The 13,326-nt window shown below is 41.0% G+C and overlaps 1 protein-coding gene across 1 annotated transcript in view; it reads right to left on the bottom strand.

Moving 5' to 3' along the window:
* Nucleotides 1-13,326, bottom strand: part of ZP2 (zona pellucida glycoprotein 2) — a 33,151-nt gene continuing 19,825 nt past the window's right edge. Inside the window, exons 13-18 of the mRNA XM_070761187.1 lie at nucleotides 11,868-11,992; nucleotides 8,248-8,437; nucleotides 6,331-6,466; nucleotides 3,167-3,263; nucleotides 1,640-1,720; nucleotides 1-154 (exon numbers count right to left, since the gene is read on the bottom strand). Of these exons, the coding sequence (XP_070617288.1) occupies nucleotides 24-154; nucleotides 1,640-1,720; nucleotides 3,167-3,263; nucleotides 6,331-6,466; nucleotides 8,248-8,437; nucleotides 11,868-11,992 (760 nt within the window). The 3' untranslated portion in view covers nucleotides 1-23. The remainder of the gene's footprint in view (nucleotides 155-1,639; nucleotides 1,721-3,166; nucleotides 3,264-6,330; nucleotides 6,467-8,247; nucleotides 8,438-11,867; nucleotides 11,993-13,326) is intronic.

The following is a 13,326-nucleotide window of genomic DNA, read 5'->3' on the forward strand; positions in this document are numbered from 1 at the left end:
GTAATTGAGGGAATCTTTTTTATTTAATTGATCAAACCGGATCCTTTCCGCCTTCGGAATAACACAACCAGGATCACCGCAATAATAGCCAAAAGGGCAAACACGGTTACCGAAGAAACAACGATCCACACCGTGAGGCTCAACTTCTGCTGGCCTATGGAAAGGAAACGAAAAATATAAAAAAGGGGTGAGAACGTCAATAGCCTGATCCCTAGACATCCCCTTTTGAGGTCATCTAGTCCAACCCAGGGTGTCCAGGGGAAAGCATTTTGAAATGTCCTGATATTTCCCTGACATTTCCCTATAACTTGTAGATGACGTCATACCAAACGGCTAAGCCGTGGAGAAATATCAGTAGCTCTTCTTGCCACCGTTATGCTCATTTTTGCTTGACTCCACTAGGCAGCGCAATCTCTTTTTTAAAAAACATGATTTTCCCTGACTTTTAAACATTCTAATACAGTTTGTTTTCCCCCCCCAATTTATTCTTTTTTTCCCACTAATTCCCTGATATTTCCCGAACCGCAAATTTTTTATTATTATTATTAATTATTAGATTTGTATGCCGCCCCTCTCCGTAGACTCAGGGCGGCTCGCAGCAGTGATACAACAATTACAATAACAAATCTAATATTAAGGTTTAAAATAGCAATTTTACATTAAAAAACCCAAAAAACACCCCTTATATAAAAGACATACACACCAACATTCCATACATAAAACTACATAGGCAAGGGGAGATGTCTCAGTTCCCCCATGCCTGACGGCAGAGGTGGGTTTTGAGGAGTTTACGGAAGGCAAGGAGGGTGGGGGCAGTCCTAATCTCTGGGGGGAGCTGATTCCAGCAGGTCGGGGCCACCACAGAGAAGGCTCTTCCCCTGGGTCCCGCCAGATGACATTGTTTAGTCGACAGGACCCGGAGAAAGCCAACTCTGTGGGACCTAATTGGTCGCTGGGATTCGTGTAGCAGAAGGCGGTCCTGGAGATATTCTGGTCCCTGATAATTCTGATTTCCCAGGTTTTCTGGACACTCTGCCAACCCCATTGCAGATAGACCGGGCCGAAGTGACGTGGGCCAGGCCCTTACATTTTCCAGGATAGCCTACAGGCCAGATCCAACCACATTGAAACATAGAAGACTGACGGCAGAAAAAGACCTCATGGTCCATCTTGCCTACCCTTATACTATTTCCTGTATTTTATCTTACAATGGATCTATGTTTATCCCAGGCATGTTTAAATTCAGTTACTGTGGATTTGCCAACCACGTCTGCTGGAAGTTTGTTCCAAGGATCTACTACTCTTTCAGTGAAATAATATTTTATCGCGTTGCTTTTGATCTTTCCCCCAACTAACTTCAGATTGTGTCCCCTTGTTCTTGTGCACACATTGGGGGCCGAATCCAGCCCATGGGCCTTGAGTCTGACACCCCTGCCCCATATACCCTCCAGACAAATGGCCATCCACTCTGTTAAAAGCCTCCAGCAATGGTATTCGTCTCTCGTTCACCCTTCTCTGCTTTTCGACTTTCAGCGCAGAAGGCTGCTTCCGCCCACTGTTATATTTGCATAACCCCAAGGGCACCCGAAAGCCTAACAGACTCTTCCCACCATTGCTACAATAATTAAAGACGATGTACCTTGCATCTTAAACTGCTCCTCCGGTACCAAAATGACAGCGTGCGGCAGTGTCACAACTGCGGTCTTCTCCGTTGTCTCTTCTGCAGGCAGAAAATTGTGTTTTGTGGCCAGAAGACTACTTGCCCCAAAATTATTATTTATTGGATTTGTATGCCGCCCCTCTCCGTACACTCGGGGCGGCTAACAACAATGATAAAAACAGCATGTGACAATCCAATAATAAAACAATTAAAACCCTTATTATAAAAACCAAACATACACACAAACGTACCATGCATAACTTGTAACAGCCTAAGGGGAAGGAATATCTCAACTCCCCCATGCCTGGCGGTATAAATGAGTCTTGAGTAGTTTACGAAAGACAGGGAGGGTGGGAGCAGTTCTAATCTCCGGGGGGAGTTGGTTCCAGAGGGACGGAGCCACCACAGAGAAGGCTCTTCCCCTGGGGCCCACCAAACGACATTGTTTTGTCGACGGGGCCCGGAGAAGGCCAACTCTGTGGGATCTTATCGGTCGCTGGGATTCGTGCGGTAGCAGGCGGTTCCGGAGGTAATCTGGTCCAATGCCATGTAGGGCATTGCCACCTTTTAGTACAATGGGACTTCATCTCTCAGAATTCTTATGGATTTGGCATATGGATTTATGCCAAATCCATATGGCATATGTATTTTGGCATATGTATTTGGGTCTGTATCTGTCTGCCTCTGTCTGTCGGTCCGTCTACCCACCCACCCACCCATCTAAATTTAATTTAAATTAATTTAATTTATTCGATTCCTATGCTGCCCATTCACATAGGACTTAGGGCGGCTTACAACAATAAAACAATACAATACAATAATAAAGAAGTCAAATGCAACAGTGATTATAAACCCCAATTAACCCCACTAAAATAAACCTAGAAACCCTGAACCCAATCTAAAACAACATACATACCAATCAAACAAAATTTGGGCATCCGATGTTAAGTTTATGGCCCCCAGGACTGTCGGCAACGCCAGGACTTAAGAGCTTTTCAAAAGGCCAGTAGAATGGCCATCTACCTATCTATCCCTGAGAATTTACTGGCCGGGTGCCCTTCCTGAGACCACATAAGAGTTCACAGCACACGAGAGAAGTATCTGCCGCTACCTATGATTGAACTCTCAACCTTCCTGAATGGGAGGCGAACATCCACCACACCGCACTAATCTGTCTGTCTGGTTTATTGGCCACAGGGTAAATCTGGGCGGCTTAGAATATTAATCCACCTTGAACAGTGTTTCTCAACCTTGGCAATTTTAAGAGGTGCAGACTTCAATTCCCAGAATTGGCTGGGGAATGCTGGCTGGGGAATTGTGGGAGCGGAAGTCCGTGTATCTTAAAAAGTTGCCAAGGTTGAAAAAAATTAAGAAATCAGGTTGGAGTTCAATGCGAAAAACAAATTCAAAGGATGCGCTAGCTTAGCCGTACATCTGATTCTTCTTATGTCCCCTTCTTTGGAGGGGCTTTATCTCCACTGAGAACTTCCGGGATGAACCCCTTACCTCGTCGTTTCCTGGATAAACGAGGACAATTAGGAGAACAGAGGGGAGAATCTGGATACTGTCTATCACAGATGATAACGCTGCAGTGAAAATAAACCTAAGAGGAAAGGAGAGTTGTTAGCCACCAACTCCTGTGGATCATCTAAAAGGCAAAAGACACAGTAGAGCTACTCCACATTTACAATTGATTTATTCCGCTTCCTCCCAAGAATAAAGCTGAAGTATAAGATGGATCTTTTTTCCTCCCTAAAAAGGCTGAAAATTTGGGTGCGTCTATACTCTGAAGAATTATTATTATTATTATTGTTATTATTTATTATTACTATTATTATTATTATTATTACTACTATTATTATTATTACTACTACTACTATTATTATTACTATTATTATTATTATTATTATTATTATTATTATTATTATTATTTAGATTTGTATGCCGCCCCTCTCCGCAGACTCGGGGCGGCTCACAACAGTGATAAAAACAATACATAATGACAAATCTAATAATGTACAAGTGTTATTTTAGATTTTGAATTATTAGGTTTGTCAATGTATATTGTTTTCGTCACTGCTGTGAGCCGCCCCGAGGCTGCGGAGAGGGGCGGCATACAAATCTAATAAATGAAATGAAATGAAATTATAATCTAAAATAACAATAGTCCATTTAAAAGGCCTAAAAAGCAAGGAACCCCAATATAAAAAACATACATACAGTCATATCATGCACAAAAACTACATAGGCAAGGGGAGATGTCTCAGTTCCCCCACGCTTGACGACAGAGGTGGGTTTTAAGGAGTTTGTGAAAGGCAAGGAGGGTGGGGGCAGTTCTAATCTCTGGAGGGAGCTGAGTCCAGAGGGTCAGAGCCGCCACAGAGAAGGCTCTTTCCCTGGGTCCCGCCAGACGACATTGTTTAGTCGATGGGACCCGGAGAAGACCCACTCTGTGTGACCTAACCAGCCGCTGGGATTCGTGCGGCAGAAGGCGGTCTCGCAGATATCCTGGTCCGGTGGCATGAAGGGCTTTATAGGTCATAACCAACACTTTGAATTGTAACCGGAAACTGATCGGCAACCAATGCAGACTGCGGAGTGTTGGAGTAACATGGGCATATTTGGGAAAGTCCATGATTGCTCCCTCAGCTGCATTCTGCACGATCTGAAGTTTCCGAACATTCATGTAGCTTTTCCTAAGCTTTTTTCTCCCAGCCCTAAACAGATGCTAATGATCTTCCCAGCTTGCAGGCATTTTTTCATTGCTAGTCTCTCTGAAGGAGGTTTTTTCCAGCTCTAAGTCTTTGCAAGCTTTTTTTTCATTGCTACTTGCTCCAAATAAGTTTTTTTTCCCCAGCCCTAACCAGGGGATAAAATATTGTGCTGAAGCTAACCAGATTAAGGGCGTTAACCAGATAAATACCTGGTAGGCACCTATTTTCCTCCCCACAAAACTAAGGTGCGTCTCATATTCTGAAAAATACGGTAATTCACTAACTACTATACCAGTAGTCCTTGACTTAAGAACTTGGGAATTTGGGGGTCAAATGTGGCTCATTAAGTGAGGTAGCTGGTAAGTCGGCTTTGCCTCATTTTGCAACCATTCTTACCGCACGTGTTAAATGAATCACTGGCATGGTTCAGTTAGTAACTCTGTTGTTAAGCCAATCGGGCTTTCCCCCATTGCTTTGACTTATTGGAAAAGGGGATCGCATGACCCCGGGATACTATATCCATCATAAATATATGTCCAATAAATAGATAGATAGATAGATAGATAGATAGATAGATAGATAGATAGATAAATAAAATAATTAAATAAATAAACAAACAAATAAATAAATTAAATAAATAAATTAAATTAATTAATTAATAAATAAAATAAATAAAATAAATAAAATAAATAAAATAAATAAAATAAATAAAATAAATAAAATAAATAAAATAAATAAAATAAATAAAATAAATAAATAAAATAAAATAGATAAAATAGATAAAATAGATAAAATAGATAAAATAGATAAAATAGATAAAATAGATAAAATAGATAAAATAGATAAAATAGATAAAATAGATAAAATAGATAAAATAAATAAATAAATAAATAAATAAATAAATAAATAAATAAATAAATAAGAGTCAATTGCCAAGTGTCCAAATTTGGATCATGGGTCCATGGAGATATTACAACGGTTTTCAAGTGTGAAAACTTTGACAAGAGCACTTTTTTTAGTGCTCATAGAAACATAGAAGACTGACGGCAGAAAAAGACCTCATGGTCCATCTAGTCTGCCCTTATATTATTTCCTGTATTTTATCTTACAATGGATATATGTTTATCCCAGGCATGTTTAAATTCAGTTACTGTGGATTTACCAACCACGTCTGCTGGAAGTTTGTTCCAAGGATCTACTACTCTTTCAGTGAAATAATATTTTCTTACGTTGCTTTTGATCTTTCCCCCAACTAACTTCAGATTGTGTCCCCCTTGTTCTTGTGTTCACTTTCCTATTAAAAACACTTCCCTCCTGAACCTTATTTAACCCTTTGACATATTTAAATGTTTCGATCATGTCCCCCCTTTTCCTTCTGTCCTCCAGACTCTACAGATTGAGTTCATTAAGTCTTTCCTGATACGTTTTATGCTTAAGACCTTCTACCATTCTTGTAGCCCGTCTTTGGACCTGTTCAATTTTGTCAATATCTTTTTGTAGGTGAGGTCTCCAGAACTGAACACAGTATTCCAAATGTGGTCTCACCAGCGCTCTATATAAGGGGATCACAATCTCCCTCTTCCTGCTTTGTTATACCTCTAGTTATGCAGCCAAGCATCCTACTTGCTTTTCCTGCCGCCCGACCACACTGCTCACCCATTTTGAGACCATGCTCTTGTAACTTTGTCTATTAAATGAATGATTGTTAAGATTCAGGACTAGCCGTGTTCAATTTTCTGCAGTAAAAGCAGAGCCAATTCCACCAGCAATTTTTGGCAATCATGCGAACGAATCTGCTAGTAATGAGAGGAAGAGAATTCTGGGGACCTACACCCAGAATAATTGGAGTTGGGGTGTTATACGGGCTGGTTAAATTACAGAAGCAATTTGTCAATTACTGCTCCAAGTTCCAGTAGGAAGAAATCAATCTCGCAAGGATTTTCAGCGGCAACTCACAAGGTTGGACGAAGTTTTGCCGTCGGAGACAAAAGCAAAGGCCTTCACTTCAAATCTTTGGCGGAAATTAGCGTAACTGACCGCCGGGGCGACTGGATGGAGGACGGTTTTGTAATTGTCAAGTTCATATTCACATCTGTGGAAAGAAGCAAATCAGCGTTAATAAAACGTGTCTTCTTCTGTTTGGAAAAACAGCAGGGTTGGATTAGAAAGGCCAGATGAGCAGTGTAGTTTTTGAAATAAAAAAATAGAATAGAGTAGAATAGAGAATAGAATAGAATAAAATAGAATAGAATAGGGAATAGAATAGAATAGAATATAGTAGAGTAGAATAGAGAATAGAATAGAATAAAATAGAATAGAACAAAATAGAGAATAGAATAGAATAGAAAAGAATAGAATAGAGAATAGAATAGAAAAGAATAGAATAGAGAATAGAATAGAATAGAATAGAATAGAATATAGTAGAGTAGAGTAGAATAGAATAGAGAATAGAATAGAGAATAGAATAGAATAGAGAATAGAATAGAATAGACAATAGAATAGAATAGAGAATAGAATAGACAATAGAATGAAAACCAGTTGGCAGTCACCAGGAGACTGGGAATTCTAGTCCTCCCTTAGCCATGAAAACTAGTTCCATGACTTTGGGCCAATCACCAGAAGACTGTAAGTTCTAGTCCTGCCATAAGCATGAAAACAGTTCGATGACTTTGGCCCGATAACCAGGAAATTGTGAGTTCTAGTTCCGCCTTAGGGCATGAAAACAGTTGGATGACTTTGAGTCAATCACCAGGAGACTGAATTCTAGTTCCACCTTAGAGCATGAAAACAAGCTGGGTGACTTCAGCCCAGTCCCTCTCTTTCAGACCAAACCACTTCACAACTTTGTTGTTGTTGTTGTTGTGGGGAAAATACACTGCTCAAAAAAATAAAGGGAACCCTTAAACAATACAATATAACTCCAATTAAATCAAACTTCGGTGAAATCAAACTGTCCACTTAGGAAGCAACACTGATTGACAATCAATTTCACCTGCTGTTGTGCAAATGGAATAGTTGTGCAAATGAAATATTCAATGAGAATATTTCATTCATTCAAATCTAGGATGTGTTCTTTGAGTGTTCCCTTTATTTATTTATTTTTTGAGCAATGTAGAAAGAGGAAAGCATGTTGGATAGGTTTACCAGTGGATAGGTTTACCAGTGGTGGGTTTCAAAAACATTTAATACAATTTCTGTGGCTGTGGCTTGGCGGGCCCCAGGGGAAGAGCCTTCTCTGTGGCGGCCCCGGCCCTCTGGAACCAACTGCCCCCACCCTCCCTGTCTTTCGTAAACTACTCAAGACTCATTTATACCACCAGGCATGGGGGAGTTGAGATAGCTGTTCCCCCTAGGCCATTACAAGTTATGCGTGGTATGTTTGTGTGTATGTTTGGTTTTATAATAGGGGTTTTTAGTTGTTTTTTATTATTGGATTGTACATGTTGTATTTATTATTGTTGTTAGCCGCCCCGAGTCTGCGGAGAGGGGCGGCGTACAAATCCAATAAATTATTATTATTATTATTATTATTATTATTATTATTATTATTATTATTATTATTATTATTATAGGCATGGCATGGCATGGCTCGACTTGGTGGCCGTAGCAGGGGAAGGATACTGCAAAATCCCCATTTCCTCCCCATCAGCTGGGACTCAGGAGGCAGAGATTAGATGGGCGCAAGACCAATCAGAGGTGGTATTTAACCCTTCTCTGAACTACTCAAAATTTCTGCTACTGGTTCTCCAGAACTGGTCAGAACCTGCCGAAACCCTCCTTCGATGTTTACCAATAGGAGTTATTGCTAAAAATAATAAAGGCAGGGTACCTGTAAGTCCATGAATAAAAAGAAAGAAAACAAAGGCCCCTTACCCATCAACCACAATGTCCCAGCGTGGTACAGAAGAAGGCTCTATGGATGGGGTAGCCCAGCAGTTCTCCAACATTAAATAGATGTTCGGGTCATTTCGGTTAAGTACTTGAACCTCCAGGAAAATGGGCTGTCGCAGGTATTTCACAAGTGGGTACTGGTCATCTGTGTAAGGAACTGAGTAGTACTGATCTGCAAAAGAAGAAACCGTATCTGGACCTGGTACTTCCTGCCCAGGGTTGCCAACTCCGGTGGCATTCAAACAACGCATTCAATCACGTCAAAGTTTTTCTCCTTATTTATCTGTCTGTTTGTTCTGGTCCAGCTGAAGCGGCTCCAAAACTTCTCTTTTCAAGGCTTTGATTTTCAAACTAGTAAATCTTTATTTCTCTTCTTACACTGGGAAGATCGTCACGGTTAGAGTGCTGCTATGCGAAGCCACATTCCAAATCTAACAGAGCTGAGTTTGCAAAGCTATAAATCCTTTCTAAATGAGCAGAGAAGACCCTCCTTGCTAGCGGCTTATTTCTGAATCATTTCAAGTCTAAATTGGCACAGTTGAACATAATTATATCAAAAGCTTACTTCTCGGAAGCGAGGAATGCCGTCCATATTTCAACACGCAGTTTGCACCAAAGCAGCTTCGTTTCCATTATTTTTCAGGAAATGACGCCTGGGTTGATTTAAACTGCAGACTCAAAACTCTTTCCCAAACATATCCTCCTTTCTTTTTGCAATGTCCTAAATCTTGGGCTGAGCCAGGGACTGTCAGTTACCCCCTCACTCTCTGCAGATGAATGCTTGCCCTCATCTCCACTGCTCTCCGACAACTCTCTTAAATCAAGGCACATCAAAGCTTCTGTCTCTTCGTCCTCCCCCGAATCTGACACTGATAGGGAATACTCACAACACTACTATCTATTATTTTTAATTTTTTTATTTGCATTCATTCATTCACTTACTGTATTTATTTAATCAGGCCTGTATTAGATAACAGATATAAGTATAAACATAATTATGAATACAGTGTTCCCTCGATTTTCGGGGGTTCGAACTTCGCGAATAGCCTATACCACGGTTTTTCAAAAAATATTAATTAAAAAATACTTTGTGGGTTTTTTTCTATACCACGGTTTTTCCCGCCTGATGACGTCATACGTCATCGCCAAACTAATAATTTTTGCAAATCAATAACAAAACAAATAATTATTGTTAATAAATAATTATGTTTATAAATATCAGGGTCATTAAGTGTCTTATTCAATGGTGAGTACCAGTAATAATGGTGAGTAAATTATTGTTAAGGGAATGGAAAATGGTAATTTAGGGGTTTAAAGTGTTAAGGGATGGCTTGTGATACTGTCCATAGCCAAAAAATGGTGCATTTACTTCCGCATCTCTACTTCGCGGAAATTCGACTTTCGCGGGCGGTCTCGGAACGCATCCCCCGCGAAAATTGAGGGAACACTTTACATGGAGCGGTTTACATTGAGTTGAATTTTGTGTTCATTGACAGGTAGGACTTTATAGCAGATAATTTTATGTACTATGCTTAGGTTGGATCGCTTATCATTTTTCGATTTGTCGTTTGTTACCCTTTTTTAAAAATTTGAAAAATGTGGTGAAAGGAATGGAGAAAAAAAGAGGATTTTAGAAGCCTCAAACAGCTAAATTTTTCAGTACAAGCAACTGAGGATTTTTGGAACTGGGTTAAAGATGTTGGAGGAACAAAATGTCATTTTTTTCTTTTTTTCTCCATTGAGAAAAACACGGAGTAACAAAATGCCATTTTTCTCTTTTTTCTCCCTTCCTCTCCGCACATTTTTCAAATTTTATTTCATGCCATTTCTTTATCACTTCGATCCCCGTTGGGTTCCAGGAAAGTTAAAACTGGATTTCAAATTAGTGTTTCCAAGTTGGAAAAAAATATTATACGGGCAACTGTATTTTAAAGTAGCTTTTTAAACTTACGACTTTCTAGTTCGGCAACCTTTTAAGGCAAACTTTAAGATAGAAGACCAAAAAAACAATGTGCACGTAATTATGTTTATGTATGCTAATTGGACACCCAAAGGAGACTTTAATTTAATAGGCCATCAGAGCACTCTATTTCTTCCCAACGTCTTTTAAAGGCAAAAGGATATCATTTGCAGCAATTTAGGTCATTTCTATAATGCAAAATTACAGACATCATTACCAAGTGTGCAAATTTAACTCTTCCGTTATTTTTAAACAGCTTCATCCAGACAACACAACTCCTACAAAATTGAAGGCTGGTATGTCTCGGTATAGCTAGGCTAAGAGACCTTTGACATACACTGAGCAGAGAATTTTAACTGAGTGTGGATGTGTGGCAAAGCCAAAGAAAAAAGAGACACAGACTTAGTTATGCTTAATAAGTACTATTTACATATATAGTGATACCTCATCTTACAAACACCTCGTCATACAAACCTTTTGAGATACAAAAGGTTGAAGATTTTTTTGCCTCTTCTTACAAACTATTTTCACCTTACAAACCCACCACTGCCGCTGGGATGCCCTGCCTCCGGACCTCCGTTGCCAGCAAAGCACCCGTTTTTGCGCTGCTGGGATTCCCCTGAGGCTCCCCTCCATGGGAAACCTCACCTCTGGACTTCCATGTTTTTGTGATGCTGCAGGGGAATCCCAGCAGTGCAAAAACAGGCGCTTCACTGGCAATGGAAGTCCGGAGGTGAGGTTTCCCATCGAGGGGAGCCTCAGTGAAATCGTAGCATCGCAAAAACACAGAGATCTGGAGGTGGGGTTTTGAGGACTTCAGTGTTTTTGCGATGCTGCGATTTCACTGAGGCTCCCTTCGCTGGGAAACCCCACCTCCAGACTTCCATTGCCAGCAAAGTGCTAGTTTTTGCGATGCTGGGATTCCCCTGATGGGATTCCCCTGCAGCATCGCAAAAACACAGAAGTCTGGAGGTGGAGTTTCCCATGGAGGGGAACCTCAGGGGAATCCCAGCAGTGCAAAAACGGGTGCTTCAGCTGGCAAAAGGGGTGAATTTTGGGCTTGCACACATTAATTGCTTTTCCATTGATTCCTATGGGAAACATTGTTTCATCTTACAAACTTTTCACCTTAAGAACCTCGTCCCGGAACCAATTAAGTTTGTAAGACAAGGTATCACTGTATACAAAATAGAAACAATCCATAACAAGCACTAAGCCATCCAATATAACAAGCACTAAGCAAATACACTCCCCCCCTCAAGGCAAAACAAAAGCGAATGAGCGTTAAAGCATCATCAAGGGAAGGAGTACTGGCGCCCTCTTATGGCGAACCAGCCCAAAATATTTAAAGTGAGAGTACAAGAGACTACAATAGGTAGCTTTACAATGGCAAACCCAAACAACCATGTACCTTGTATTAATAATTTCTATGGGCATCTAACTGCCTCAAGGGGAGTTCCTTGGTGCTGTCTTTTAAAAGATTGTCCCCCCATCCCCTCGGAGGCTCTCTGGAAGCCAAAAACGCCCTCCCAGAGCCTCTGTGCAAGCCAAAAATCAGCTGGCGTGCCATAGGTTCGCCATCATTGTCACTTCCATGAAGAAATGTCTCCCACCACCTAGCCGTGAATTAAAATCCTCTCACCTGGATAAATGAGAAGAAGAAGAGAAAGCGGACCTTGGTTGATTGCAGGCTGAAGAGGCGGGAGAGTGTTTATCCTGACATTCAAGGAAGTATCGGCACTCTCGTACGAGCAAACCACGGTCAGCCTGGAGGAAGAGATGAAATGTAAATTTGGGGCTCAGTTGTGGTCGTAGGTTGAGGATTACACGTACATGTGCGTGGAAAGGGAGAAATTAGAAAGCAGTATTGTACCTAATTGTGCCAACTGTTGGCTGCCAGCAGTTTGGCAGTTCGAGTCTCACCAGCTCAAGGTTGTCTCAGCCCTAGATCCTTCTAATAATAATTAATAATAATAATAATAATAATTTATTGGATTTGTATGCCGCCCCTCTCCGCAGACTCGGGGCGGCTAACAACAATAATAAACACAACATGTACAATCCAATAATAAAAAACAACTAAAAACCCCTATTATAAAACCAAACATACACACAAACATACCATGCATAACTTGTAATGGCCTAGGGGGAAGAGCTATCTCAACTCCCCCATGCCTGGTGGTATGAGTCTTGAGCAGTTTATGAAAGACAGGGAGGGTGGGGGCAGTTCTAATCTCCGGGAGGAGTTGGTTCCAGAGGGACAGGGCCACCACAGAGAAGGCTCTTCCCCTGGGGCCTGCCAAACGACATTGTTTAGTCGACGGGACCCGGAGAAGGCCAACTCTGTGGGACCTTATCGGTCGCTGGGATTCGTGCGGTAGCAGGCGGTTCCGGAGGTAATCTGGTCCAATGCCATGTAGGGGAATAAAATATAGAATATAGAATTCTTTATTGGCCAAGTGTGATTGGACACACTAGGAATTTGTTTTTGGTGTATATGCTCTCAGTGTACATAAAATAAAATATACATTTGTCAAGAATCATGACGTAAAACGAAAACCCAGATTGTTGAGGGCAAAAGACTGACTCTGTAAACTACTTAGAGAGGGCTGTGAAGCACTGTACAGTGGTATATAAGTCTAAGTGCTAAGTTACTCTTTGGTGGGTGGGTAGGTGGGTGGGTAGGTAGGTGGGTGGATGGGTACGTAGGTAGGCAGATAGGTAGATGTTCTGCCGGGATCTCTGGTATGAGCCTCCCGAAAATTCATGGGTACAAATTTCAGACACACACACGTTTGAAAATTCAAAACAATGTCCTTTATCACAAAATTCAAAAGAATCAAAGCACCCTTTTTGTATTGCAAAGAGCACTTTTCCCCAAAACAACCTTGTCAGCTGTACAAGTCCCTTAATCAGTCCTTAAGTACTTAGCTAGTAGCTGTGAAGAAATGTCACAGCCCTCCTTCTTCCCACGAAGTGAAACACACACACACACTTTACTCTGCTTTGGTGTCAAAGGCGTGAAAAATCCACAAAGTTCAGACACAGCGAGGCACGATCCTGAAGAACTGCAATCAGATAATCTTCCACAACGGCCAAAC

This window comes from Erythrolamprus reginae, chromosome 9 (genome assembly GCF_031021105.1).
Source record: "Erythrolamprus reginae isolate rEryReg1 chromosome 9, rEryReg1.hap1, whole genome shotgun sequence".
In the NCBI taxonomy this organism is placed as follows: Eukaryota; Metazoa; Chordata; class Lepidosauria; order Squamata; family Dipsadidae; genus Erythrolamprus; species Erythrolamprus reginae.